At 42.7% G+C, this 19,657-nt stretch overlaps 1 protein-coding gene across 3 annotated transcripts in view; it reads right to left on the bottom strand.

The window, feature by feature from the left end:
• CFAP99 (cilia and flagella associated protein 99) overlaps positions 1 to 19,657 on the bottom strand; it is a 104,136-nt gene that overhangs the window by 42,155 nt on the left and 42,324 nt on the right. For all 3 annotated transcript variants that reach the window (XM_014607709.3, XM_019478898.2, XM_059721514.1), the window contains 5 exons: positions 19,063 to 19,175; positions 16,239 to 16,413; positions 6,353 to 6,433; positions 2,338 to 2,403; positions 1,354 to 1,410 (listed from right to left, as the gene is read on the bottom strand). In XM_014607709.3, the coding sequence (XP_014463195.2) occupies positions 1,354 to 1,410; positions 2,338 to 2,403; positions 6,353 to 6,433; positions 16,239 to 16,413; positions 19,063 to 19,175 (492 nt within the window). The remainder of the gene's footprint in view (positions 1 to 1,353; positions 1,411 to 2,337; positions 2,404 to 6,352; positions 6,434 to 16,238; positions 16,414 to 19,062; positions 19,176 to 19,657) is intronic.

Raw genomic sequence — 19,657 nt, 5'->3', positions numbered from 1 at the left:
TCGGTGCTATCTGAATTTCACTTTATTCTTTTTGGTCATATGATTCCTTCCTCCTTTTCAACCAAGGAAAAATGGAAGCAATATGACAACATGCAAACCATGCTAATGCCTGTGGAAAAAATAATTCAATATTTTTCCCTAATGAACATGCTATTTCTTATCCAGAACAATAAATATGTAGGGAGCAAGACCTCATATGAGCACTATGCAGGCTGAGTCAAAGTAATGAGGCACTTACTGTCTCACAGCCAGCATGGGGAAAAAAGAATAAAGATTTTATAACAGCAGTGGTAAATAATTTTTGGCTGCACATCATAAAGGTGCCTGACTGAAATGAGAAAATGTGCTTATTGTACAATGGCTGTTCTAACTCAAAGGTAAATGAATGTAGGAAAACTGTAAACTGACCTTAATCTATTTAAAATTTATATAATTTGATTTTCTTTGAGAAGGGGTTTGTGACCTGCTTACTAGCATGTTGGAGAGACAGTCTTCCTAGATCTTCTCAATTATGTTTTGGGAAACAAAGGACTAGCAGGAAGGAGGGTGAGGAGAGTTTAGACTATATTTAATACTTGTAAACACTAACCTTATCTCATCTATAAAAGTAATAGTAGTCCCATGAAAATCATGCAACTAACCTTCAAGGCAAATGTGTTTAGATGAGATAAATGTGACTGAGCTACTGGAAAAAGATACCTGAAAAAATTAAAAGTCTTCCTGACCACTTTAATAGGACACTGAATTCATATTTTTAGTTTATGGAATGTAAGCAGACAGTTCAAGTAACAATATGCACACTGATACATTTAAATGTTTTAGATTATATGTCATACTCCTCCGACAGAAATTTTCTGTCCTTCTCAGGCAGAAAATTACTGTAGGTTTTGTGTTTGTAGGTTGTAAATGTTTGTGTAAATGTGTGTGTTTGTAAAAGTGTGTATATTGTAAATGTTTCCGTAGGTGCTTTTTTCTCTTCAGAGTGAGGAGGGAACTGGGTCTTAATTCTTTACAAAACTTCTAAAACAAAGGCTATGAGTATGATGGATTTTATGACTTCAGTGCATGTTTAAGGGAAGCTAGACAGACAATCACATTTGTCCATCTTATGTAAGTAAGCTGTTAAAATGGTTATAGCTCTCTGATGGATCTGGATTTGAACTAGTGACATAGAAGTGAAGGTTTTAAGTCCCTTTTGAGTCCCTTTAATGCTATCCTGTTTTCAGACCACCTAAGGTAGGACTATTGATGGCATTAGAATTGTGCCTTTTTGCGCTAGTACTAATTCTGCCCCTATGATTTTCAAGCTACAGTATTCAATCATAACATTTATCATTTTGAAATGTTGCTTACCTTGCCTTGGATCTTTTGAGCCTGGAATTCTGGTTTATTCTTAACCTCAGATGCATTCTGCAAGTCATCCAACATTTATTTTCTTTTGCTTCAGAAATATCAATTTCAAATACTAAGAAAAAATGTCTTTATTAAAGATACCACAAATTGTATCTGAAATATTACTCCCTTTAGAATAGCAAATGTTATCACTTGGGACAAGCTCCTGCAAACAGTGCATCCTTGAAATCTGTTATGCACCCCAAACTCTGAGACTTCTGCATACTTAATAACTGCAGAATAAGGTCTTGAGAAAAGGTATTGCAAAAGTTACTTAATTACCAGGAATTGTATTGAAATGGCTAAAATGATTAAATAAAAAAGCAAGTTTGGTAAAGAAATGTGGACTCTGGAATGCTACCTAAATACCATAAACACAGCCTGTTCTTAACTTGAATGCAAATGTTTGTGGAAACAATGAAGGATGTAAAAGGAAATCTCCTGAAATTATTTGCTATATGTGGAATTCTGATGACAGGGAATTGCATTCTATGCTATTAGCTACAGAGGCTCAATTGAAAGTGTTTGGAAACCATAGTGATCAGTACAGTATAAATGGTATGTATATGTGATACTACAATGATCAAGGGCATGATGTATACCTCTAAATTAGGAATCATATAATCAAACCAAGAATTCTGCGGCTGCTTCTACTCAGATGTGGCCTTTCAAAAGAATGGAAAAGTCCCTTAATGGGTGAAGGGAGAGCTGCTAGAATGGCCAGAAAAGCTGCTGGAGTAGAATTAAAAGCAGGCTGGGAGTTTCAGGGTGGGAGAGAGCACTGAAGTACTCCAGGATCTCTGTGTTAGGTAAACTCCATTCTCAAGGTTTAAATAAAGTGATAGTAGCATCATTTCAACCCAAAGAACAATGAGAATCTTCTTGGTGCTCAGAAGGGATTTTATAGATTTTATTGATTTTTATTTACAAATGTTTTTAACCTACCTCTCTTTTATCAAGCTTGGAGAATGCACACTTGAACTTGTTAACATTGGCTTCCAGCACCAGATGCTGAAAAACAAACAAACATTATATTTTAAAAAGACCATTTTAAATCTTCATTGTGGAATTTAAGAACCTCTATTTTTTTCTGTGCATTAAAGGACTTCACATTTACATGGGCTGGTGCATCAGAGAACTACAGACCAGTCAGCTTCACCTCAGTTCCTGGAAAATTCATGGAGCAGGTCCTCAAAGAATCCATTTCTAAGCACTTGGAGAGGGTGATTAGGAACAGTCAGTGTGGAATCACCAAGGGCAAGTTATGCTTGACCAACCTGATTGCTTTCTATGATGAGATAACGGGATGTGGTAAAAGCAGTGGACATAATACACCTTGACTTTAGCAAGGCTTTTGATATAGTCTCCCACAGCAATCTTGCAAGCAAGCTGAGGAAGTACGAGTTGGATGAATGGACTTTAAGGTGGATAGAAAGCTGGCTGGATTGTCAGGCTCAACAGGTAGTTATCAATGGCTCAATGTCTAGCTGGCAGCTGATATCAAGTGGAGTGCCCCCAGGGTTGGTTCTGGGGCCAGTTTTGTTCAATATCTTCATTAAGGATCTGGAAGATGAGATGGACTGCACCCTCAGCAAGTTCATGGATGACACTAAGTTGGAGGGGAATAGTAGATACACTAGAGGGTAGGGCTAGGATTCAGGATGACCTAGATAAATTGGAGGCTTGTGTCAAAAGAAATCTCATGAGGTTCAACTAGGGCAAGTATAAAGTCTTGCACACAGGACAGAAGAATCCCATGCACTGCTACAGCCTGGGGACTGACTGGCTAAGCTGCAGCCGTCCAAAAGAGGGCATGAGGGTTACAGTGGACAACAAGCTGGATAAGAGTCAGCAGGGTGTCCTTGTTGCCAAGAAGGCTAACGGCATACTGGCCTGCATTAGTAGAAGCGTTGCCAGCAGATTGAGGGAAGTAATTATTCCCCTCTATTCTGCACTGATAAGGCCACATCTGGAGTAGTGTGTCCAGTTTTAGGCTCCCCACTATATAAAATATGTGGACAAGTTGGAGAGAGTTCACCAGAGAGCAACAAAAATGGTGGGACATGACTTTTGAGATGAGGCTGAGGGAACTGGGTTTATTTACTCAGGGGGCGGGGGGTGGGGGGGAGGGGGGTGTTGATAGTAGCCTTTAACTACCTGAAGGGTGGTTCCGAAGAGGATGGAGCTAGACTGTTATTAGTGGTGACAGATAACAGAACAAGGAGCAATGGTCTCAAGTTGCAGCAAGGGAGGTTTAGGTTGGATATTAGGAAAAACTCTCTCACTAGGAGGGTGGTGAAGCACTAAAATGGGTTATCTAGAGAGGTGGTGGAATCTCCATTCTTGGAGGTTTTTAAGGCCCGACTCAACAAAGCCCTGGCTGGAATGATCTAGTTGGGGATGGTCCTGCTTTGAGCAGGGGGTTGGACTAGATGTGGCCTCCTGAGGTCCCTTCCAACCCTCATTTTCTATTATTCTATTACTCTACTTTCACTGGATGGAGTCTGGAATTACCATTTACATGAATTTTCACCCTTGGTCAAAGACTTGCTTTAAACCCCTGATTCTTCAATGAACTCCACTTTTGTGGACCTCTGTACAGAGAGAGCTCCAGTGTAAGGGTCTGCCCATGCAAAGCTCACAGAAGAACTTCAATGGAGAGCCTCATCATTACCGGTGACACCTAATTACCAGATTTGTGTTCACGTGACAAGCAAAATGATTTTCTGCCCTTGAGGAGTGTGGAGGCTGAAGAAAGGTCTAGAGTCTAGAGTGCTCCATGAGGCATATGAATGAATTGTTCCTCCTTTTACTAAGTGCCCCATTTTGCTAGTCTTTGGATAATTCCATTTTCTTTGTAAATTGCAGTCTAGGAAGAATTGGTTTTCAGAGTGCTGATGTTAAGCTGGACAGTAGCTGGGTGCGTGGCACCAGCACTATCATAAAATGTACAGAAAGAAGCCTCTGATGCTTTCACCCTTTTCTACACTTGCTGACACATGTTACTCTCAATGTCAGCTATTATACTTGCAACTCTACTTAGGAACAAGCAACGTTTCTGAAGGCATTTTTCTTTTCAGGAGCCACAATTACAGCTCATTTAGTGAACAGTCTGGGAACTGACCTTTATGAATGCTTTGGATGCCTTTTATGCCATTTTAGAGGCGACAAAATTTGCTGCTATTGCAGCTTCGCTTTTGGCTGTGGCTTTGCTTTGTGTTGCTTGCATTCACACATCTGCTTTGCTAGGGAATGTGGCTGCTAGTTAAGTGATTTTACAGTTATCATGGATTTTTGACAATACTGATACTGTGCTTTGCTTCTTTCGCCTTCCAATCCCTCCATATAGTGGGATTGGAACACAAGTTGGCATGCAGATACGGAGGCACGTTCTGTACAGTGCAGAAATGACAAAAGGGTAAGAAATAAAGCAATGTTACTGGAAAGTGAAGACTCTTAAAGAAACACCAAGAGCCCAGTAATTAAATGGGGCAGCAAAAGGAAGGACAAAGGGAAAGCTTGCCCTAAAGAAACAACACAGGCAGTTCAGCATGTACTATGGCTTGGGAAAAGAATCAAATGTATCTTACACAAGGACACAGAGAGGCCAATACAATGATGAATGGCCTTGTACCAGGCAGCAAAAGCTAGAGCAAGGCACTGGTAGAGTGGAGGTAGGAACATACAGATAAAACAACGTCCAATCACGTAACTTTTATATAACACCTGCATACAGCGATTGCAGTTTGGGGAGAAGAGAGTGGGAGTTGGTATGTAATTAATTTCTTCCAAGAAGCAGACAACAGCAATCTGCCTTAAATCTAATAGGAGCTAACTTATTTACCAGGATTTATTTCAAAATCAGGATCAATGCATATAACCAAGTGTTTGCTTGTGTGAGGGCACTTCCCAGGCCTCCCCCACAAGCCCGTCCTTCTACCACATGTTCTGCTGGTTGGTACATTCACACCAAATTCTTCCTCTCATAGCCCGCTCTAGGGAGAAGTTCCCAGGTCTGGGCAGCATCATGTACTGCAGATGAGCCAGTACTTGGGGATGCTCTCTATTTATGTTTTAGGGAGCACACACAAAACTGTAACATTGGCTTCTAAGCTGTAATTGTTAGCAATGCATCAAATATTTGCAGTGGGAATGAAGGAGCAGCTTTTCTCCGAGGGATGTTTCCCTCCACAGAGCCAGGAAAATCACCCTAGTACCAATTCCCCTGTCATGTGGCTGAAGAAGGCAACCAGGGCTTAGAGGAACAGCACCTCTTCTTCCTCTAATGGAGACAGGAGAAGCAAAAATGTGTGGCAGAAAAACCCACATAGACTTCACTACAGAAGTAAGGAAAATAGCTCTGACCCTTGTGAGGGGGAAGGTAGGAGCAGTGGGAAGTAGCTTCCGAAGGTAGGGGCAGTGGAGAAGCAGTGTGGAGTACCTCCAAATGGATCATCACAACACTTTCCCTTCAGTACCTCCTTAGCACAGCAGCCAGGCCTGGGCAGAGGGTGAGAGTCTTTAGTGAGCTATGAAGCATGTGGGAGCTTCTGTGACATCTCCATTCCCTGGGTTCCTTCACAAAGTTGGGCAAAATTGAGCGCTGAGGTTACAATAAGTGAATTATTCCAACCAGTGAAAGGCCAGTATTGACCAGCCACGTTATGCCATGGTTTCATTCAAGATAGCAACATTCCTAATATTATAGGTAGTGTTTGTATTAGAAACGAAACACTCTGTCCCAGAGAGCTTACAACAGAAAAGAGAAGACAGAGTTTGGGTGAGGGAAGAGACTGATTAGAAAGACGGACCTTCATGGCTTCAGGGCAGGGTACCTGGGTCAGCAGCTGCAGAAGCAAAATTGCCCTGGACAGCACCCTATAGCCATAATAACTGCAATGTGTCTTACAGCATGTAGATGGAGGAAGGAAGGACTACTAGGAGATCACACTGCACTTACTTCTGCTTTTTGGCGGTTTTGGCGTTTGATTTCCTCTAGATGCCGTTTTTCCTTTGGAGGTTTGTAGGTGCTCTGAGGAACCTACATTAGAAAGCAATAATCTCTGTAATAAAGGGCACGAAGGACGGAACAACACAAGCAATGAGACTTTGTGGAGAAAGAATTATCTTTAACGTAATGTTACAACAGTTATTTTGAGAAATACTGATTGCTTTTCTGTTACTGCCAGCAACTAAAAGGTGATGTTTAGCTATAAACACCTCTATTTGCCTGGAGCTGGCCAGGCTTTCCAATTCTGCATTCTTGGCCCTAGTCAAAAAGCCAGACAGAAGAGAAAAAAGAAATCCATCACTGCCACAAAAAGGCCAAAGGGAAAGACCTGACCTCTGCTTCCCAGAAGATGAGAAGGGAGGGATCAACTAGCCAGATGCAGAAATAGGCCTGCAGGCCTCCTACAAACATCTCTCGTCCCACAGTATTCACTGGTGAAGTGTGCTCTTTGTGGGGTAGAGTTATTTGGGGATGGAGAATCTCCCAGTATCACTCAGAGATTTGAAGAAGCACTGAGATACTGGGACGTGATGGCGTATAACAGTCAGGGAAAAAGGAAGGGCTGTGCCTGGGGTAGCTGCAGTGCATGGGGCAGCACTGGGCTGCTGCGGTGCTGATCACGAAGGTGCAGCCAGCGGCTGCTGTGGTGTCGGCTATTTCTATATGCCTTGATAAAGGCAGCGGCTGGGGCTGTTGCCCCACTTATGCCCCCTCCGGTTATGCTACAGTTTACTTGTTTGTCACAGGATCCAGTAGGAGATTTCAGGGACAGGTGTGCCCAGCATTGACTGAGGCCAAGGCTCTTTGGGATTTCAGTCTTTTCTGTTCAGGGGAATTGCTTTGTTCTGTGGTACTTGTGAGTTCTGGGTTGAAATGATAGTGTGTCCTTGGGAAAGGGCAGGAAATGGACTTGGAAAAGCAGTTCCCCATGTGGGCAGGATAGCCCTATGTGAGTAGGATAGCCTAACAGTTGACAGGATGCGTGCTGAAGTAGATACCTCTTTTACAAAATGTTCTAGCTCAGCCAGGGTCAGCAATTACTCATTATTGGTTAAAATGCTATGCCCTGTACTATGGAGCGGTCATACTAGGTCATCCCTTTTGGCCTTACAGTCCTTGAACTCTAAACATTTAGACTGTCATGAACCTGATAGTCATGACATGCACCAAAGTGTGGACAAGACCTCCATTGGTTTTGTGAATTTACATCACTGTGCACATGGTAAAAGCTTATAAAGTTAGTGACTCAAAATGCTTTGCAAACAATGAAATAAGACCCCCACCATTCCTCAATAGCAGCCAAGAAGTGTTACTGAAATTTTATGAGGAAACTAGGACACAGAGAGGTTGCGGAAAGTCATGCTAGGAGACAGTGTCCGCGTTTCCTCTTTCTTCCTCAGAGGTGCTTTATCACCTGGCCACTCACCCTTTTCTAAGTCAAAAAGTTCCTTTCCCTTTTTCAGAAATTGCCATGCTTATTCCTTGTGTGTAATTTAAGGAATTGAAACACTTCAATCAGCTTTGTTTTTAAAATGATGCTAGCCTCAGTCTGCACTCAGATACCATGCAATTTTGCACTCAGATACCATGGTGACAAGCACTAGTCTGACAGCGACTCCCCTTTATAACAATCACCAAACACCCTGCATTGGCTCACAGTTAAGTGAAGGAGAGGACGAATAAACACCTCAGACAAGTCATTTTCTACAAGGCCTAACACTAAATATCAGCTTGTTCTAACTTAAAGGCAAAGTTGTGCCTAAATCCTTGGCAAGTAAAAAGGCAGGGAGAAAGAAGCCTCCTTTCCACTCATCTCCTCTAGGCAGTGCCAAGGCACCACTGTGCTTTGAGGACTGCCTTTTTCTGGTGCTCCAGCGAGGTGCTACCCACCACAAGAGGGTTGGAAAAAGATGTTAAGAGGGATGGGCCATGATCCCTGGGGCCTCTGCCCATCGCTTCAAGAGGGAGGGCAGCTGAGCTAAAAGCTAGCTATGTTGGACTAAGCAGCCAGGTAACAGCAGAGCAGTAGGAGCAGGAGGCTTATCTGGGCTAAGGGGAAACATCTGCACATTGTGGAGGAGCCACGGGACTAGAAAGCCAGTGCTCAGGGGACATAAGCTCAGCTCCTGCGCTGGAGTGAGGAGTACAGCCCTGCACTCTGCAGGCAGAGGTGCTCCAGGAGAGAGGTTACAGGAGACAGACCGGCAGGCACTTTGGGTTCTCTAGAGCATAGTTTCTCTGCCTGTGGTATATGTACCCCTGGAGGTATGCGAGAACCAGGCAGGGGGTACACAGGTACCCCAACACTCTCTCTCTCTCTCTCTCTCTCTCTCACGGCGCTTCAAATCCCCCAGTAATAATTTGGTGTGCCATGCTTTGCATGGCACTGGGTTCAGCCCTCCTAGCTTTGGGCAACATCACCTCTAGCCCATGTATGTATTTGAGTTGTGTACCCTTGGTGTAAAAGGCAGCAACCCTATCCACACCAGATCAGACATCTGTCCTATCATGGCCTTAAATACACAGCACTTCTTCCAACATATAGGACACATTAGTCTGTAAATATAAAATCCCCTGGAAAATTGAGTGTTGGGGTACTTATTAAAATTTTCAGAAGTTAGGGGGTACTTGCTACTTAAAAGGTTGAGAAACACTGCTCTAGAGGGCTGGAAGGAGACAGCCAAGAGGGGAGTATAAAGACCTGGGGGATAGTGACCCAGAGCAGTTTGATTTTAGCTGTAAACAGTTTGCTTGTGTCTTGTTTTATGTATATAACCAGAGGACTAGGTGGTTTGGAGGCCATGGAGCAGGTGCCAGGAGACACTATGTCAGAGGTTCCCAACCTTTTTAGACTGCGGACTGGAAAACCACAGACTGGAAGTAACCGGCGTACTGTGCACCAGCCAACTCTTTGTTATACTCAGTATAAAAAGGGGTTGGTTTCCAATCTGCAGTATCTCAGTCACTTCTGGACTTCCAGTCCGGCAGCTGACCCTCCTGCAGATTGGCAGCCAACCCTTCGTGGCTTGATACCGGGCTGTGGCCCAGGGATTGGGAACCTCTGCTGTAGGTCTTCAGCCCTGCACAGGGCAGGGGTGCAGTGGGACTGAATTCAAGGAGTCAAACTCTGACAGTGGGCCACAGCTGAGGGCATCACTGAGAGAAGAGAAGCCACGGGCAGAAAGGCTGAGGCTCTGACAAAGAGTAGCGCCCAAGGTACAGAGTGTACAGACAAGGGTGGGAAGCCCCACGAGAACAGTGACTGAGTGATACCTGTGAGGCCCGAGTGTGGCTATGGGGGTGGCTAGAGGCCATGAATACTGCCTGTAAGGCATGGGTAGGTCTCCTGGGGAAACAAGGGGTGCCTGACCAGTGCTGGCAGGACTCGGGAAAGGTTTTGGTAGCAGACTGGGAATCGGACTGAGCAGGTTAAATTTAAGTTAGGGCATCATCAATAAGAGCACTCCAGGACAGCCTCTCACCACAACAGAACATTTCCATCAAGACGTTGCAAGTGAGGCTGTGAGAGGGTACACAAAGGAGCTGGAGTAGGGCAGGATCGTGGCCACTGGGGGCTTCTCCAGGATCTGTCCAGTCGCACCCTTCTACTGTTATTCTTTCAGAAAGGCTAACCAGATGCATGCGGGCAGAAGGGAGTAGTTGGATGTATCTGTCTAGTGCAGGGGTCAGTAACCCTTTAATAATGATGGGTTGAATTTACACAGCCCGGTCCTCAGGCAGGCTGCCATGTGCAACTTGGCCACTACCACCGTTTCCCTTACCAGTGATTACTGCTGGTTCCCCTTGCTGCAAAGTGTACTGTGAGATGCCACTGCCTTCAGCTTCATGAGCTGGAAAAAATCTCTTTGCAGGCTGGATCTGTCCTGTAGGCTGTAGGTTGCTGGCCCTGTTCTAATGAATTGTGAAACCAGTGTGCTCCTTGAGATGCAAGCTTTCCTAGAACTGCCCCTTACAGGAATGCAGCTCTAGACAATCATCAACATAGGCTAGTACGTTAGGGGCTTAGCATGGATGTCTTTCAAAACAAAACATGGAAATGTTTTCTAAGGCAACACCAAATTTTATTTACTGCTAACATATGCTTGCAAACAGCAATGCCTTATTTTGGATAGCAACCAGACAATGCCATAGTCCTAAAGGAGGAAGAACATTTCTAGAACGCAATGTGATAAACAAACACTTTTCAACTTTATCAGTGAACATTTGTATTTCTTTAAAACTTACTCAAGTGAGATAGGGAAGGCTTACTATTATGTTTGCTGTATTAAGGGCCTCTATTTTTTTTATTTTTATTTTTTTTACACAAAGAGATTATAGAGTTCAAGAATTACATTATCAATACATTACCCAACAGCCTTTCTGTTGGCCAAGGCAGCTTCATTCATTTTGTCATTTTAAAAAATAAATGGAAATACAGTTAAAGGCCAAGGAAAACCTGTGAAGATTGTGCTAAATTTGGCCCAAGTGCAAAACCAGTGGAGTTACAATTTATCAGGGTTGAATGTATTTTCTATTTACATGACAATTTCTCAGACAAATCTAAAGATACAATGATTGCAAAACATCATCACTACCACATCTAGCCCCAATAATAAAAGCAGTAGGTTAAATAGAACTGTAAGACTTGGCTGGTATTTTCAAATTTGCGTAGGGGGCATAGGCTTTTAAATCTCATTGAACATTATAATGAAAGTTAGGCACTAAGCTCCCCTGGGTTTTCTGAAAACCCAACCTAAAGCACTAGTTTTTCCTTGTGGATCCTGCTTTTGTGAATGACAGGGCTGTAGAGATGAGGAGGGAGACAAAAAATTATGATCTTCTGGCCAAGAGGTCGTGACTTCATTAACTCTATAAATTAAACAAGATCTTTTTGTAATTGCAGTTTGAGATCAGGGAAAAAGGGGAAGGCATGTGCACCACCCTGCCATCGCCCTTCCTCCTCTATGCTGCTTAGACCCTGAAGGTCTGGACATATTTACTGCAGGGTAAAAAGGTTGGGGGGGGGGGGGGGGGAGGATTTACTGAGTGTCAGTCGCTCCATGGTAAGTGCCCATTTGCATGCTTTTAGTTTACAGTAAGTGGAAGATAGACCACAGTAACTTAGCCCTCAGTGCAAAAGGGCAAGTTAAGCTCCCCATTCCCCATTTTGATAGGCCTTGATCTCCCAGTAATCAGCTTTTCTTTTGCTAATTATGTGTTGGCTACACCTCAGAATTTCTCAGAATCCCTTCCTTATGCTGTACTTAACTTGCTGTACCTAGCTTCCTATAAATCAGAGACCTGAGAGAAAATGTCTTACATTCAAAATCTTGTCCAATAAAAGCTATCAGCCTAAGAAGAAGTCCTTGCCTGTCTAATATTCAATGACACCCTTAAAAGGATTGTTTCAGGGATGTATTTGGTAGCTGTGTTGGTCTGGAGACAAAAAGAAATGCAGAACTCTAGAATTCTTGGTTCAGAGAGGATACCTTTTCTTAGTTGGTCTAATAAATTGCAAAAAAATATCTTTTTCTGCAAACTTTCGGGCACACACGCCCTTCCTCAGGCTCAGGAAAAATTAAACATGGTACAAAGTCCTCATAGGTAGAAAATAAGGTGGAAGTCTGTTCAAACACTCTGGGTCCATGACAGTGTCTTTGTGAGTTACTCTTTGATGTGCAGATCAGGCAGGATTCCTTCCCGGGTAGTGTCAGGTGGCAGAAAGGCGGGGAGGTGTAGAAATCTTTCCTGTTGTTCAGCAATGAAGCTTAAATACAAAAATCGGCTAAAATTTAGCATCTTCCATGTTTCAGGGATCTATTGGTCTCCCAACATGTGGTCTCCCAACACAGCTACCAAATACATCCCTGAGACATGGAAGATGCCAAATTTTAGCCCATTTTTGTATTTAAGCTTCATTGCTGAACAACAAGAAAGATTTCTATACAACCATGCCTTTCTGCCATCTGATACCACCAGGGAAGGAATCCTGCCTTATCTGCACATCAAAGAGCAACTCAAAAGACGCTCTCATGGACCCAGAGGAACAGATTTCCACCTTCAGCTTCCTTTGTGCAAAAATGAAGTTTATTTTCTATCTATGGGGACTTTGTACCATCTTTAATTTTCCCTCAGTGTGAGGAAGGGCATGTGTGCTCAAAAGCTTGCAGAAAAAGATAATTTTTTTTACAATGCCTTGTTTGGTCTAATATATGGTATCATTTCTGAACCAGGAGTTTTAGAGTTCTGCATTTCTTAAAAGGACTGGGGCATCCTGGTTGAGACTGTGGCACACTGGCCTAAAGTTCTATCCTGTGAATCAAAAGAATACATTTTACCACACAAGTGCAATTGCTCACTCATAACCAGAGCTTGTACAACTGCTCAGAGTCCAGACGCTCCCACGCAAATCCAGACAATTGTATCAAAGTCCACCAGTAACTATGCCTCCTACTGGCTCTGGCCCCAATATTCCACCCAAGCCTGATACAAGCCAGGCAGCCTAATGACAAGAAACTCATCTCCTGTGCAACCAGTAGCCTCATATGAGGTGGCAGGACAAGATTTTGCAGGAGCATGCAGGATACAGCATGTAGAGACTTATTTCTGTCTGTGCCATCCATTTATGCACAACTTCCATCATATACCAGCCTGTCCAGAAGCTGTGGTCACATTTTTCTCACCCCTGTCCTGCAGTCTGGGTTGGCTGAGTGGGGCCAAATAAATCTGATGCAATTTATAAAATAAATTAATACCATGGTCTCAGTTTGGCTTTTGGGGGAGACTCGCCCATGTCTGCAAAACAACTACACAATTCAATATAATTAGCAGTCTTTAGTTTGGATGGACTTGTGAAATAAATCAACGGTGGTGATTAACAGGGTGGAAGGCAAATTTGTAGAGATACGTGCAGAAGGTAGCAGGCTATCTGCTCAAACTGTGCCAATGGTATTCGGTTCTTGTGAACACTTTGACAATTTGGCAGACTTGTAATTTAAAACAAAGTTCAGTATAATTCTTGCAATGCAAATGAGTTTCAAAACATGAATGTACATTATGGCAACATTGTTCTAGGAGGAAAAGTGCAGCCTAAAGGTGCCCAGCTGGCGGAACTGTGACTCATTTCTGAGCTCAGTAAGCAGTTCATAAATGCATTTTTTCAGAACCCCGTATTTAGTTGTTTCAGTGTGAAGTCCCATTAACTCTACCCTGTGCTGCCGCTAAATTGCACAACCACCCAAAATACAGAAAGGATTTCTGTATATTATTTAGAACTAATGTGCTAATAAGAAGTTGTAGATAATAGACAGAGATGGAGCTCCTGAACAGCTTTGCTCATACATCTAACGATGAACAATCATGGAATCTTCATTGAGCAAATGTTAGAAAGCTTGGTCCAAATCCTGTTAGAATGAACCAAACAGCCCCATTAAAGTCCATGGTATCCCCCAAGATTTGTGGCAGTGTAAATGAAATTAGATTCTTACTCATGGAAGTAAGCATAGTGGGTAAGATAACAGAGGTAGGCTCTCAGAGAAAAATCTCTAGTCTTCTCTGGATGCAAGCGCTATATATTAAATACTAAATGTTAGCATTAAGGTGAAAATTTTGCAATGTAAGCAATTAAATTTTACACTTGAGGATAAGCTGCAAATCTGGAAGCCATCTTGCTTCCGTTGATATTTCTGGGAACTTTGCCATTTACTTTAGTGGGAGAAGGATCAGAGTTATATATTCTTATAAAAGTCACAATGTGATGGTTCTTTTCTAATCTGTACCTATATATTATATGTATATATTATCTTCCAAAGAAAAATAACCCACTTATTAAAGTGCCTGGGAGCAGCATCTGCCTCAAACTTGCTTTTCTTGAGATTTTCCAAAGGCACACACAACTGTGGCTACATAAAGACATTATATTTCTACCAGGAGAATCACCACTCTCTTGGCAGAAACTATGAGTATACAAGTGTTCATTTGATTTCTCCCAGAGGAAACATGTTCCCTCCAGGAGAAAGATCTTCCAGATGTCAACCTGAAAGGTCTTCCCTGACACATAGGCAGACAAGGTTCCTTAGGTGAATTTGATATCTTTTATTAGACCAACCCAAATGGTTGGAGAATAGTTATTAAGCAAGCTTTCGGGTTTAAAAACCCTTCGTCAGGCTAAGGAAGCTTCAGCAGTTGGTGTGTGCTCTTCCTGGATGGAATTAAAACAGACACTCTCCTGAACGCTTGTACACTCCCCTCTAGTTCTGGTCCAGGAGGGTAGAGAAGCAACAGGCTAATGCTCCCCTTGCTTACCCACAGCAGGGTCTCTAGTCTGAAGAGTGAGCAGAGCTTTGCCGCACTGCTCCAGTCCCCTCCCACATTGGTCCGGGTGGGAACAGGGGCAGCAGGCTGCCTGGCTTGGGCAACAGGCTGTGGGCTTTTCCCACTGCCCCCTCCACTCTGCTCTGAGACCTGTAGCAGAATGGAGGAGGCTGTTCCCCACCCATTCCCCAGACTCCAATCTGGGGAAGATCTGGTGAGTCTTTCCCAGGTGCTTCTCTCTCCCTAGGGACTGGCAAGAATGGAGCAGCCACTGCTTCCTACCTCTTCCCCAGATGTGGATCACCCTGATTTGGTGATGGCATTGAGAGCGGGGAAGAGGTAGGCTGAACACTTGCATGCTCCTTCTCTTAGAAAGATTTCTAGTGTAGTGGAAATCTCTTGCTGCTAGAAATGAATGTCTTTTTGTGACCTGTAAGACAGTGCTTCCCAAACTTTTCATCAGAACAACCCCATTTCCTCAGGTTGGGCCCTCACTCACAACCTGCAGCCCTCCCACTCCCCCAGATGCCCATCACTCCCCATCCTAAGCCCCTGATCCTGCCAGTGCCCCTCACTTATGACCTGCAGCCCCCAGCCCTGCTGGTGGGAGCCTCCAGCTGCCAGGGCTATGGGACCAGGGCCAGGGCCTGCAGTGCCCTGCCCCTGCCAGCAGCACCTGAGCCCCCCACCCATGGCAGATGGCAGCTACTGCAGCTGGAGCAGAACACAGAGCCCAGTTCCCCTCTTCTCTCTCCCCCCACAGGCAGCATGGCCAGAGTGGAGCCCATTGGTGAGCAGGGAGGATGTGGGTAGCCCACTGTGGGCTCATGGCTCCCTGCACTACTGCCCTCCCCTGGGGCTTCTGCAGCCCAGAGGGCAGGACTCAGTGTGGGTGGGTAGGGGGTCTCAGTGCCACTGCTACGATGAGGTGCCCCCTGTCCGCCTATCAGCTGCGGTTTAGTCGTGTGCTTCGCTGTTGCATAGCTGGCGTGGGGCTCCCAGCAGTGGCACCGAGCCTCCCTACCCTCTCGCACCACATCCTGCCTACTGGGCTGCGGAGGCCCCAGGAGGAGGGCAGCAGGGCAGCGAGCCCCAAGCCTGCAGCAGGAAGCCCACATCCACCCCCATCCCATGCACAAATCTGGGAGGCACGTTCCCCTCCTCCCTCCCTCCCTGGCAGTGCATGACCCCATTTTTTATCATTGCAATCCCAAATGGGGTCGCAACCCCAACATTGGGAACAGCTGTTGTACAAGCTACCCTTTTGCTTTCCTTTTGTCCTGCTGTAGGGCAGTATCTCAGAAAACACCTAATAACAGTAATGAAATATTCTATACAAATGGATTTCCTCCATAACTCTAGGCATCAGACCCATTCTTCTTGTTGTTCTATCAACATTAGTAGGTTTTCTTCAGATCTTAAATTTAAATAACTATGGAAAAAACTGTTAATTTAATTAAATGCTTAAGTGCAAATATGAACACATACAGTTTAATGTTCTCAAGAGAATAAAAACACTTACAGGTTGAGTCCTCTCCTGTAATGGTAATGGCTCAGGTATTGGAATGGCCCGGGGCTTGGGAATGGTCAAATTAAACTCCTTTGGTTCAGTGACTGTTGAAGACTTTACAGTAGTAACATGATTATCTAACTTATCAGCAAGCTGCTCAATTAATTGCTGTATTTTTGGCTGCCATCTTTAAACAAAAAAAAAAAAAGATTTTTAAACCTCATTTTTCCATTTTCTCTTGTATCATTCCATAATCATGCAATATCCAATGGTGGCATTGAGACAAATACTATAATAATTTGGCAGTTCTGTTGATTCCCTTTTAACTGAATTGATTACATTCATTTGTACCATGATTTAGTTTCACAGGCTGTGGCTCTCAAATGAAAATATTACCTTAGTTCTTGACAAAAGATAGTCTATTTTGAAATACTAGCAGTGAAATAACTGTAATTTTTGCAGATTAAGCAAACACACTGCAAGCTCATTTTGCAACAGTGTCAGACAGTAAGTCAACAGAGATGGTTATCATAAGCAAAGTAGGTACAAAGAAAATGAATAAAGACAAACAATGGTCTAAATAATACTGTTTTGTCTGTCTGACAGAGTTAATATATCAGTCTCACAGCATAATTTCATTTTATCAAAAACTAGGAAGACAAATAATTTATGTGAATAAAGAAATCCATAAAAGAAAAGGTGACATACACTATAGTTTAGGTTTTTGGATTTATTTTGGCCTATATGAAGATTAAAACTTTCAAAGCTCAGGGACAAATATTTGCAGCAAGCATTACTATCTTACATGCAATTACTCAGGCACTGAATTATGCAAGTGTGCATTAATTTGAAAACCCTAACAGCCTCAATGCAGTGAAAAAACATGATCTCAATTTATCCCTTGCCTTCTTTCTATAAGAAGTTCATCAGATGCCATTATCTTTATGCATTCTTCACTAGTTTTTCTCTGTTTTATAGCACCTCTATAACAACAGAATGCAAACCTTTGATGTGTCCACAGCTACTCAAATCAACAGGAAAATGATGTCCTGCTGTGTTCCTGAAATGCTTATGTTAGAGAAGGGAAGTGTAATGGGGTTTTACTCCCATGATTCAGTTCTCCCAATGACAGTGGAAAATGGGCTGCAGAATCTTAGATTGTGCTGTAATTCTGGGGTGAGGCCAATCATGGACTTCTGGCAGTAAACCAAACCCCACTGAAGGTGGTGGAATTCCTCCATTAATTTCAGTGAAACTAAAAACAAAAATACATTTAAAACATTTGAAGCTGCTGACTTGATTCAACTGATGGTTGCCCATACAGCCCCTTGATGCAGGTCATTTCCTAAGCAAAAGTGGCTTGTAAATGTTCCTGAGCAGCTCTCAATGGTAAGCCAGGCATGCTTACTGCAAGCAGCACTTTTAATCCTTTAGTACTTATATGGGTGCTGCTACACACATGCCCAGCCCTGCACTCCTTATTCAGGCTATTCCGATTCCAACGAGAGTTTCGCCTCAGCAAAAGATACAGGATTGAGCTTTGCTGCATATACAGAAAAGGGGATGGTTTTGGAAAGCAGGATATGGGGTTTAAACAATAATAATAGCCCCACTTCTTATTTATAGTGAGACTATTTTAATAGCATAAAAAAGATCCTTGAGGACACTCACTTTAACACCCCTTTACACTGACATAAATAAACCCTTTGGGCCAAATTCTTATATCTATGATTGCAAATGAAGGGAGATTTAAAAAAAAATGTACTTATTTCTGTAAGGAGACACTGTATTTTGAATCACTATTCAGGGAATATACTGGGCCAAGTTCTGCCCTCACACATGCACTGCCAACTCCTGGTGAACTTATTAGAGATGTATGTGTATTTTAAGACAGAACTGCACCACTGCCATCACTATTTTGGCAACACCAAAACTGAAGTTTATTTATTTCACACATTGTTAGAACATGGTTTAAACTCTGCTTCAGCCAAAACATTTCATAATATGCTTTCATCTACTGGTATGTCTACACTGCACGAGGGAAGTGTGACTGCAGCCCAGGTATGCTGAAAGTAGCTGTGACCAAACCACCCACGGTTACAATAATACTAAGACTGTGAAGAAACAGACTTCACAGTGGGCTGTAAAAGCCTGCCAAGGACTGCGGGTATATACTTGGTTATTATTAGGCTGTATACTTCACTGCTACTGTGAACTTACTAACTTTCATTTATCAACTTAAGCTAGATAAATGAAAGCTAGTATAGATATACCTACCAGTCTTGCAGTCACACGTCCCAGCTGCAGTGTAGATGTACCCATGTTAGAATACCCACTAAACTTGGTTAAATAAAAAAAAAAGGATGCAGGCAGTCATAAAGCCATGACCCAGCCACAGCTTCAAGCATATGAGTAGTTTCATTGAAATCGAATGGATTACTCATGTGCTTAAAGACACACAGCTTAAGCGTTTTGCTAGAGCAGAGTCTAACTCCACAAGATGGTTAAAGCCTTTGACTTTAATCTGATTTGAATGTTGTATCTTCCAGTTTCAAATTATGTACTCCACTGGACTGAAAAACTAGTGTGCAACATCTGAGAGAGAACTTTTCTTAGCTCCATGGACCTTTGCTTAAAGGAAAATTAAAGGGCCTGCTTGCTCTTGTTGAGGCTAATGAGAGTTTGAAATTTACTTCAACAAGAGCAGCAGTATGCTGTATAGCTTTACAGAAGTTAACATGCTATGAAGAAGAAAGACCCATCTGAAAATGTATCTTTTACCATGATATCATATTTCAACTTTCAAATGCACAGAGATGGACTATTTGCTGCTTACCTTAGCAATGGATCAATCCAATTTTCCTTCACATAAGGTGAATCGTATATTTGACTCCATTCATCTTTTATCCAGGTATTTAAATTCAAGACACTGAAGAAGAATCTAAGAAACTAAAAATAAATTACTTCTTTCAAATATAATGAACTGGAGACTTGAACTAACATTATACAGCTCTTCTTACAAATTACACCATTTTTCTTACAAATACTCTCGACACCTTACACTTTAATTGAAATGAAAATATGCCTTGACATTTGCAGGTTCATCTTAATTTGGTTGTAGTAACCTCATGTCTTTCAGCCTTACATTGTGAGATATCAGTAGGTCAGAAAAATCTCTGTAGCCTGAAAAGCATCTCTGTTGTCAGAGCACAATGATTTTCAGATGCATTGTAAATTTATTTTCAAAACACAACAATATTATTAAGACACAAGAGTTTGCATCTGGAAAACAACTAACTTCTCTAATACAATGATTTTAACTTAGTGAAGCAGGTATATCACACTGATGTTTTTAGCACAATTAACTGATATATTCCCATTGAACTAGGAGATTGCTATTTGGTATGATCAAATATGATGGGTGGGAGAGT

Source organism: Alligator mississippiensis, chromosome 2 (assembly GCF_030867095.1).
Source record: "Alligator mississippiensis isolate rAllMis1 chromosome 2, rAllMis1, whole genome shotgun sequence".
Taxonomy (NCBI): Eukaryota; Metazoa; Chordata; order Crocodylia; family Alligatoridae; genus Alligator; species Alligator mississippiensis.
The sequence above is the reverse complement of the archived record's forward strand: the minus strand, read 5'-3'. Positions and strand labels throughout refer to the sequence as shown.